At 40.6% G+C, this 11,040-nt stretch overlaps 1 protein-coding gene across 1 annotated transcript; it reads right to left on the bottom strand.

Moving 5' to 3' along the window:
• Positions 1 to 10,051: 10,051 nt before the first annotated feature.
• On the bottom strand, positions 10,052 to 10,801 carry LOC101295086. Its single transcript, XM_004289309.1, has one exon. The coding sequence runs from the start codon at positions 10,799 to 10,801 to the stop codon at positions 10,052 to 10,054; it is 750 nt and encodes a 249-aa protein (XP_004289357.1).
• Positions 10,802 to 11,040: the final 239 nt, after the last annotated feature.

Genomic DNA, 11,040 nt, shown 5'->3' with positions numbered 1-11,040 from the left:
GGACTTTGGTTCTTACTTAACTTAAAGTGAGCAGCAAGAGGAACACTTACAGATCTTGCTTTGTCCATGTTAAATCTCTCAAGCACTTTCTCGATGTAACTCTCTTGAGATAGCCAAAGCAGACCTTTCTTTCTGTCCCGGGTGATCTGCATGCCAAGAATTTTTTTTGCAGGCCCTAAATCCTTCATATCAAAGGATTCATTCAATCTCTTCTTCAGCTCCTCAATTTTCCTTGAACTTGGACCTACAAGCAACATGTCATCGACATAAAGTAACAAGATAATAAAGTCATGAGCAGAAGATTTTCGAATAAACACACAATGGTCAGAGATAGTCCTTCTGAATCCATTATCCATCATGAACGACTCAAATTTCTTATACCATTGGCGAGGAGCTTGTTTGAGTCCGTAGAGACTCTTTTTCAACTTGCAGACCATATGCTCTTTGCCCTCAACTTCGAAACCTTCCGGCTGTTCCATGAAGATCTCTTCTTCTAAGTCACCATGAAGAAAGGCTGTTTTGACGTCTAGTTGCTCTATTTCCAAGTTCATACTTGCAGCCAATCCCAACACCACACGAATGGAATTCATCTTCACCACCGGAGAAAATATTTCATCAAAATCGACACCTTTCTTTTGTGCAAAGCCTTTGACAACCAGCCTCGCCTTATACCTTGGTTGTGAATTTTCAATTGTCTTTAACTTGAAAATCCACTTGTTTTGAAGCACTCGCCTTCCAATTGGCCTTTCCACCAGATCATAAGTATGATTCTTATGCAAGGAATCCATCTCCTCTTGCATAGCTCTCAGCCATTTGTCTTTATCAACATCATTCTCAACATCTTGGAAGCTCTCAAGTTCACCTTCATCTAAGAGAAGAACATATTCATTAGATGGATACTTCGTAGATGGCTTGTGTGTTCTTGTGCTTCTTCTCACTTCAAGTGCTTGTTCAACAATAGGTTGTTCAACTAAAGGAGGCTGCTCCACTTGATTTTCTTGCTCAATTTCATCTTGAACTCTCTGATCATCAACAGGAATTTCTCCATTTTCTTGCTCAGCTTCCCCACCAATATTTTCAACCATATGAGGAGTAATCTGATCTAAATCAATGAGATCATCGACATATGTTTCTGCTGCCTCCACATTCTCACTCTTCCAATCAATGTCTTTGATTGTTTGATCTTCAAAGAACACTACATCTCGGCTGCGAACCACCTTCTTATTAAGAGGATCCCAGAAACAGTAGCCAAATTTTTCATCTGCATACCCCAAGAAAACACATTGCTTGGTCTTATCATCAAGCTTTGATCTCTCTTCTTTAGGAACATGCACAAAGGCTTTACAACCAAATGTCTTCAAGTGATCATAAGAGATATCCTTCGAAGACCATACATGTTCTGGAATATCACCATTTAATGGAGCAGATGGTGACAAATTGATCAGGTAACATGCCGTTCTCATTGCTTCACCCCAAAACCTTCTTGACAATTTAGAATGGGACAACATGCATCGAATTCTTTCCACAATGGTGCGGTTCATCCTCTCTGCAACACCATTGTGTTGTGGAGTTCTTGGAACTGATTGCTCATGTCGAATGCCATGACTCTTACAATATTTGTCGAATGGACCACAATACTCTCCACCATTATCTGTACGAATGCACTTTAATTGCCTTCATGTCTCTCGTTCAACTATTGTATGGAAACTTTTAAACACTGGCAACACTTGGTCTTTTGTCTTCAAAGCATATGCCCACACTTTTCTTGAGTGATCATCTATGAAAGTAACAAAATAAGAAGCTCCACCTATAGTTTTAACTTTCAAAGGACCACAAACATCAGAGTAAACCAAGTCCAAAATATTTTGTTTCCTACTATGAGTTTTATGAAAGGAAACTCTATGTTGCTTGCCGACTAAACAATGAGAACATTTGTTTAAATGTGTACCTTTAACTCCTGGAAGCATCTCCTTCTTGGCAAGAATTTGCCCTTTCTCACTCATGTGGCCAAGTCGTTTATGCCATATTTCTATGGAACTTTCATTCTATGTCGTGTTCAGCTCCCCCTTGAATAACTGAGCTTGCATTTTGTAGAGTGTGCAACATTTGCTCCCTCTTGCTATCACCATGGAGCCCTTGGTGAGTTTCCACTTTCCACAGCCAAGTAGATTCATGTAGCCATCATCATCTAACTTTCCAACTGAAATTAAATTCAAGCGGAGATCAGGTACATGCCTTACATCCTTGAGCACAAGTTTGCAGCCTAAATTTGTCTACAAAATCACATCACCAATTCCCAAAATTTTTGAGACGCCTTTATTTCCCATTCTCACTAAGCCAAGATCACCTGCTCTGTAACTTGAGAAGAATTCCTTCCAAGGAGTAGCATGGAAGGAGGCACCGTTGTCAACAACCCATGTCATTCCTTCACTTGAAAGGCTCAGACATGCTTTTTCACATTCGGAAAGTAGCTCTTCACATTCTAGAGACTCTGATAATATTATGATATCACCATCTGAAGAAATCGCAGCAGTGTCCGACTCATCTTCCTTCACTTCCTTCTTCTTTTCTCTCTTCATTTTTCTACATTCTCTTCTATAATGACCCTTCTCATGGCAATGGTAACATTCAACATCCTTCCTTGATCGAGACTTGCTTCTTGATTTCCCATGACCATGAAAATGTTGGTGTGGCCTCCGGATCTTAGCTCTTCCCCTTCTTTCTACAACCACGACCTCAGAATATGAAGAATCTGTAGACTTTCTTCTCACCTCTTCATTCAGCAAATTGCTAGTCACTTGACTAAATGACACAACACCTTCCGGGGCAGAGTTGCTGACTGAAACCACCAATGTTTCCCAACTATCAGGGAGTGAACTGAGAAGTAGTAACGCCTGTAATTCGTCATCAAGAACCATATTCATTGAGGAGAGCTGATTGACAATGCTCTGCATCTCATTCAAGTGCTCATTGATTGAGGTATCTTCTTTGTATTTCAGATTAACAAGCTTTCTAATCAGAAAAGCTTTGTTGGCTGCCGTCTTCCTTTCGTATAAGCTTTCAAGATTCCTCCATAATGTGAGAGATGTGGTCTCTTTTGAAACATGATGGAAGACGTTGTCATCGAGCCATTGCCGTATAACTCCAATGGTTTTTCTGTTCAGCTTCTTCCAATCATCTTCAGACATCGTCTCTAGCTTTTCACCTTCAATTGAAGAATACAAGTCTTTGCAATAGAGTATGTCTTCCATCTTTGCCTTCCAGATCATGTAGTTCCTCCCATTCAAGCTAACCATCCGGCTTGTATTGACATCCATGGTTTTACCCACTCACCAGTGGCTCTGATACCACTTTGTTGGGAGAGGAACTAGATTATGCAGCAAAAATATATGAACCAAAATTGCACAGCAAAAACACAGCAAGAACATAAACAAATAACAGCAGCAAAGACACCAATTTTAACGTGGAAACCCTTCAGTGTGAAAGGAAAAACCACGGGACAATCTCTGAAGAACTTCCACTATGATAAATGGGATTACAGCCACCAATCTCTCTAGATCACTAGAGGAAAACTCTCAAGAGAAACACTCTTGGATACAAAACACAAGAAGACTTATCAGAGAAAGGATTGCTGTCCTCTTTCTCTCCTATCACAGTAAAACACTCTTCTCTCTTCTCTCTTATCTAACCAAGGCTACTGAGAGCTGAATACATAAACATACACCCTTCTAGACTTCTTGAGAAGATGAGAGATACACCGACAACCAATTTAATGGTGTTGTACACCTTCTTTTGTTGGAAAACTAAACCAACTCCTTTTTGGTTTTATTTATTATTTCTTTTCTCCAAGTTGGACTCCAACTTGGTTTAGAACAGCAATTAATAAGTTGTCTAGCATGAGGAGGGAACTCCAACAGTTTTCCATTTGGTCCTCCAATCACTTCTGAGAAGCGCGCTGTTTTCATGCAGTGGTGATCATGACATGATGATACCGCACTTGGGAACCCTAGCATGGATCAAGTCCCTCAACTTAATTATTGTTGATCGCTGGAGACCATGGCTGGTTGATGGTCAAGTTGCAGGGTAGGCTTTGTCTACAACAAGTATGCTTTTTACAATGTAGCTTTGCCCCTTACTGTCATTTGCTGTGTGCAGATACTCCGTGGAATACTCAAAACAACTTTACATTTGCAACTGTTAAGGCAAGAACGCTTAAGTGCTTTGTACAACATACAATACAAGTGTACAACATTGAAAATAATTGCCATATATATGAACTTGCATTAGTTGTTGTGGTGCAGGGAGGAGGTCACACAGCTCCAGAGTATCGGCCTAAGGAATGCTTTGCCAGTTTGCCATATGTTCAAAAGATGGATCTCTGAAGAGCCACTCTAACTCCCACTTCAGAGGGCCGGGGCTATGATCTCTTGACTCTATATTGTGCTAAAATGTATTCACAAATCACAATGCTCGCGCCTTTTGTTTGTCAAAGAGACCAAGCTACCATGCTGCCATAGGAATCTAGTTTCTGTGTGCCTGGTCAAGCTAGGAGTAGTACGTATCATCTCTAGACCAGGAGAAGGAAATAGAATCCTTCTAGATGATGGTGTTAAAATGAGTAGTAATCATTCCAAAACTAGAATAACAAAATAGAGTCCTTCTAGATTATGGTTTAGAGTTAAAATACTACTCTATAAATAGACTCATGTTTATCATAGAATAATATCAAGTGTTTTAGGAAAAACTGTATATTTCTTCAGAATGAGTGAGCTCCTTTTATAGGAGAGTACAGATAACAAGATTACATGAATCTCTCCTTATTCTGTGGTACATGCCACCACAAACCATAACAACACTGACTAAGTCAACAACTGACTAGATAAATATCTAACTGAGTAAATATCTACTTTACAGGAACAATAATATTCTAATTATCCTATAACACTCCCCCTTGTTCCGTATACAGTAGATGTTGCTTTCTTGATGCTTCTGTAATACCTCCTTAGAATCCTTGTCAAGTTAAAACCATGGCAAGAGAGAAAAAATGATCTCGAACAAGTAAAAGAGCGCAGATCGTCGTAGACGATAATATGACACTTATCTAGGTTGCCTCATTAAAAAACCTTACCAAGTAATAAAAACCCTTTGGGATAAAAACAACCTTGGTTAAGGAAAAAAAAGAGTACAACATGTCCTTCACATTTAGAAACTTTCATGTGTATGTCAGACTCCCCCTGAAGTCTACATCTCCCCCTGATTCCAGCAATTAGGTTAGCTTAGATAAGCTGAGCAATCCTATACTTTTCACATGCTTCTCAAATGTGGATTTGGCTAGTGACTTAGTAAATAAGTCTGACACATTGTTCTTAGATCGAACTTGGTTCACTTGGATCTTGAGAAACTGTTGTTGTTGCTGATTATAGAAAAATTTGGGCGATATATGCTTGGTGTTGTCGCCTTTGATGTAACCTAGCTTCATCTGCTCAATGCATGCAGCATTATCCTCATAAATGCATGTAGGTTCATCTGTGGTTGATTCTAGATCACTTGATCTTCGAATATGTACAATTATGGCTCTCAACCATATGCATTCTTTAACAGCTTCATGTAGAGCAATAATCTCAGCATGATTCGAAGATGTAGCAACGAGAGTCTGTTTTGTAGACCTCCAAGATATCGCGGTGTTTCCCATGGTAAAGACATAACCGGTCTGGGAACGACCTTTGTGCGGGTCAGAAAGATACCCAGCATCAGCAAAACCAACCAACACATCACATGGATTGTTGGTGTAGGGGGTGAAGGAACAAGTGGCGGCACCCTCACTGGTGGAGTCCTTACTTCCTACAATGAAAGCCTTTCTTCTTGCCTCTCTGTAGGGATAGAACAATCCCATATCTATTGTACCCTTTAAGTACCAGAAGATTGTCTTTATGCCAGTCCAATGGCGTTTCGTGGGCGTTGAGCTAAATCTAGCTAACAAGTTTACAGCAAATGAGATGTCCGGTCTTGTGTATTGAGCTAAATACAGTAATGCACCTACTGCACTTAGGTAAGGCACTTCAGCCCCAAGACTTCTTCGTCCTTATCCTTTGGACGAAATGGATCCTTTTTTGGATCTAGGCTGCGGACGATCATGGGAGTGCTAACAGAATGTACTTTGTCCATGTTAAATCTTCTCAACATTTTGTGGACATAAGCTGACTGGTGGACTAATATTCCACTACTACGGTGCTCTAGCTCTAGTCCTAGGCAAAACCGTGTCTTCCCAAGATCTTTCATCTCGAATTCGGATTTCAAATACTTTGCAGTGTCCTTTAACTCATCAAAAGTCTCAATAATGTTCATGTCATCAACATAGACAGGGACAATTGCAAATCCGGAACTTGGTTTCTTAATAAACACGCATGGGCATAGTTCATTATTCACATATCCCTTCCCAATCAAGTATTCACTTAGACAATTATACCACATACGTCCGGATTGCTTCAATCCATATAGTGGACGTCTCAACCTTATTGAGAACGCGCTCCGTGGTTTAGAGCTACTTGATTTGGGTAGTGGAAGTCCATTAGGAACTTTCATATATATCTCTGAATCCAGATCCCCATAGAGATATGCAGTAACCACATCCATAAGCTGCATGTCAAGTTTTCAGAAACTACCAAACTGACAAGGTAGCGGAAAATTATAACGTCCATTACGGGAAAGTATGTCTCCTCGTAGTCAATTCCAGGGCGTTATGAGAAACCTTGCGCCACAAGGCGGGCTTTATATCTTAATACCTCATTCTTCTCATTTCGCTTTCTAACAAAGACCCATTTATGTCCCACAGGCTTTACATTTGGCGAGGTTAGCACTACCGGGCCAAATACCTGTCTCTTTGTTAGTGAATCTAATTCAACCTGGATTGCTTCTTTCCATTTGGGCCAATCTGCTCTTTGTTGACATTCTTCAACAAAGCGAGGTTCGATATCATCATGTTCTATGCTTTCCTGTGCAACTGAGAATGCAAATGCATCATCAAGGATCATAGATTCTCTATCCAGTATCTCATGTACGCTAGCATAATTCATTGAGATCTCTTTATTCGCTGTACTTGGATCAACCGTTGGAATTTCCTCCAAATTGGTTTTCTCATGGACATAACTATAGTCAGAAATAATTTCATGAGTTGGATTTTGAGTGTTGATGATCAATAGATTAAGTTGTGCCAAACTTCCCCTTTTCCTAGGGCGAGTATCCATCGAACCTGCAGGTCTCCCCCTTTTCCTTTAGGGAGCCGCGACCTCAGCCACCACACGTCCATCAAGTGTGGTGGTGGTACCGCCTCCTATATTGGGAGCAGCGGCCTCACATCCTCCTTGTGGGATGTCTATCATTGCAGACACATTTGCAGCAGGTATATGTGATCTCGTCACTTTGGCAAGGTCAGTAAACGCATCAGGCATCGAATCTGCTATGTTTCCAAGCTCTATAATTCTCTAAACTTCACTATCTGCTAGTGTAGAGCGGGGATCAAGATGAGACAGAGTGGGAATAGACCACGACAATTCCTGTCGTTTTTGTGGAACATTGTTGTTCCTTCCTCCCCCTAATGACGGGAAGGTTGTCTCAAAGTGACAATCCGCAAATCGTGCAGTAAAGAGATCGCTTGTCAAAGGTTCTATATAGCGGATTATAGTTGGTGACACATATCCAACATATACACCTATACGTCTCTGAGGACCTATTTTTTCGCGTAATGGTGGCGCGATAGGCACATAAACTGCACAACCAAAAATGCGTAGATGTGAAACATTTGGCTCATATCCAGTAACCAACTGGTACGCAGAAAATGGTTGTCTAGCAGCGGGTCTGAAACGAATAAGCATGGCTGCATGTAATATCGCATAAGCCTAAGCAGAAGTAGGGAGATTGATGCGCATGACCAAAGCTCGTCCAACCATTTGAAGTCTTTTAATGGCGGCTTCTGCGAGACCGTTTTGGGTATGTACATGGGGAACTGAATGCTCAATATCAATCCCAATGGACATGCAATAATCATCAAATATTTGCGATGTAAACTCATTGTCAAGACGTATTGACTTAATAGGATGATCTGGGTGGTGAGCCCTCAAGCGAATAATTTGTGCCAGGAGTTTAGAATATGCAGCATTTTTGTGGACAAAAGTGCGACATGTGACCATCGTGTTGAAGCATCCACCAGTACCATGAAATATCTGAATGGCCCGCATGATGGGTGGATAGGTCCACAAATATCACCTTGGATACGTTGTAAGAATGGAATGTTCTCTTTAGTGTCTTTAGCATAGGACGGTCTCGATCCCACTTTGGCTAAAGAACAGGCTTTGCAGAATGAACAATGAGCATCTGATATGACCAATGAGGATGTTGGTTCAAGCTCAAAGTCATCATTGACTTGAGAAGCATGATATGGAACTAAAGCGCCACTGTTGGTGTTAGTTCTTTTCCGCTGGGGGTTTGTAGCGGCATCAACATTTAACTGACAATTCTTGCTTCCTTTCACTCTGAAGAAGGGATATCCGTTTGAGTTTTTCAAAATACGGATCATCATATCACGACCTGGATGTCCCAGTCTGTCGTGCCAAAGCCTATATGTGTCTAAATCCCATAAGTCATTTCTCATGACATGGTTAGATTCAACAACTCGAATGGTTGTTATACATAGCCCATTTGGCTGACACATTAGTTTCTCTAATATTCGGTTTCTTTCAGAATCATTAGAGGTAATACATAAGTATTCAATTCCATTCTCACAATGCGTATTTGTATGGAGTCTGTTGGCTCGGATGTCTCTACTACTCAAAAGGGTTCTTGGGGCCCTAGGAGCATAGAGAGCATCCTTAATGGTGAGGATAGTGCCGTTTGGCAACATAAATTGGGCTTTACCACGCCCTTGGATCAATTTCGTAGATCCTCCCATCATTGTGGTTAAAGATATTCGACAAGGCATAAAGTCGATAAAGAGTTGTCTATGGCGAAGCATAGTGTGTGTGGTTCCACTGTCAATGAGACATTCAAGTTCTCCGGGAAACATACCTACAAAAAAAAAACTTTGTTTCAGAAAATCGTTTTCTGACCTTTGTGTACTCAAACAGGCATAACTTTGTCTATAAAATAGATATTGATAAACCGGATATAGTTCTGGAAACTAGACATCTGTAGCTTTCCAACCATATAAAATTCATAATCTGGTTCGTTCTGGTCTGTTGCCAGTACTCTGTCAAAGTTGACTGATTTACACAGTCAAATTCTGGTTTTGCACTTACTGCGTTTTGTGGTGATTTTCAAAGATTCAAACACTTTAGTTGATCCCGAAGCAGTATATGAATGATTTTGCTAGTAGTTATTTCATCTATAATCGTTTGGGTAGCTCTTTTCACTCATAACCAGGCTAGGAGAAATCGATGTAGGTGGGGCATAACCCGCTCAAGTACACTGTTATCGAAAGTCTCCTTTTCTAGCATTATGAGCTACTAAGGTGAGCCCTAGTAGACAATAGATTCATAAATACTACAAATCAATTACTGTAGACAGAATATAATCAAGTTTGTTTACAAACAAATGCCTTTATTGATAATGCCAACGAAATATAACAAAGTTGATAATCCAGAAAGAAATTGATTAAACATTGTCAAACATTAGGCACAAACGCCTTTTATTCTTGGAAATTTAAATAAAACTCTAATCAAAATCCGGTGTCTCATCAATCGAGTCTCTGCCAATTTTGAAGTCTGTTATGTTGAGATTAGTATCAGCTACATCTCCATCTTCTATTTCATTGTTGTAAGCTTCTAGCTCAAGCTTCTCGCGGTATGCTTTATATTGATCAACAAGTCCCTTGCTAGCTTTGCAATGCTTGTACCAATGATTTTGATCCACATCTGTTGCAATTACCACGGTTTTCTCCCTTATCTCGAGTTTCATAAGCCTTAGCCTTGCCTTTTTCAGCATAGGTGGCTCGGCCACTTGGGTTACCTCGGCCTCCATAGCTTCCTCGGCCTCTTCGGCCTTCTCTTGTCCCTGTCCCTCAGCCTCCATGGCCTCCACGCGGTGCGTGGTCCTTCTTGAAGTGGTTTTGAGGACCAAGACATCCTTCCAATCTTCCATTTCCAATAGGGTTCCACTCCTTGCGCTTCCCCTTTGAAGTGCTTGTATAGTTCGCTTCGGGAATTTTCTTTGTCCCAATTGGCCTTGAACTATTGCTCACAAGTATGCTATCATGCTTTTCTGCAACAGACATAATCCGAATGAGCTGATTAAAACTTGTGATATTACCGGTTCTAACCTCATTGCGGTATTGATGTGCAAGAATCCTTGCAGGAACCGGGAAGGTGGAGAGACTTTTCTCGAGCATGTCAGCTTCAGTCACATTTTGTTCACAGTACTGAAGCATGGATCGAAGTTTGAGCATTTCAGAGTTGAAATCTGCAACAGTTTTAAAGTCTTGGAACCTAATGTTGTTCCATTTCTCCTTCAGATCCGAGAGCAAGGTGTCTACAACGTTACCAAAGCGATCTTCAAGTGCAAGCCATAAAGCTCTAGGGTCCTTGACATTCATATACTGCCATTGCAGGGCAGGGTCCAAATGGCACCTCATGATGATGACAGCTTGTGCCTTCATGGTTGATGTTGGTTGATTAATAAGGTCTTCATTGAGTGGTTGGATAGTGGTGATGATAGCCTTAGCAGTCAATGCATTTTCCACATCTGTCACCCATCGGTGATACTCAATGCCTTGTGTGTCCAATTTCCCAAAATCGAGCTTGGTTTCAGACATCTTGAAATAAAACAGAAGATGTATTAGTTTCGTAGTCTAAAAGACATCCACGACAACTATAAATTTTCCAAGATTAATATCTAGATTAGACCTTTGCATATATATGGTCTACGAACTCACTTGGTTCGTTTTTATCGATGCATTTATGAACTATTTTGTCTGAATCGATAGTGAATTCTCTTGATTCACATGGACTTCATTGTCCATTTAGGAACATAGTTCCATAATTCTCATAATGG

The sequence above is a fragment of the Fragaria vesca genome, linkage group LG1 (genome assembly GCF_000184155.1).
Source record: "Fragaria vesca subsp. vesca linkage group LG1, FraVesHawaii_1.0, whole genome shotgun sequence".
Lineage (NCBI taxonomy): Eukaryota > Viridiplantae > Streptophyta > Magnoliopsida > Rosales > Rosaceae > Fragaria > Fragaria vesca.
Note: the sequence above shows the minus strand (reverse complement) of the source record. Positions and strands in the feature narration are given on the sequence as shown.

Bases quoted from the DNA above. Each gene is read 5' to 3' on its own strand.
- LOC101295086 (XM_004289309.1), bottom strand. From the start codon at position 10,801: ATGTCTGAAACCAAGCTCGATTTTGGGAAATTGGACACACAAGGCATT.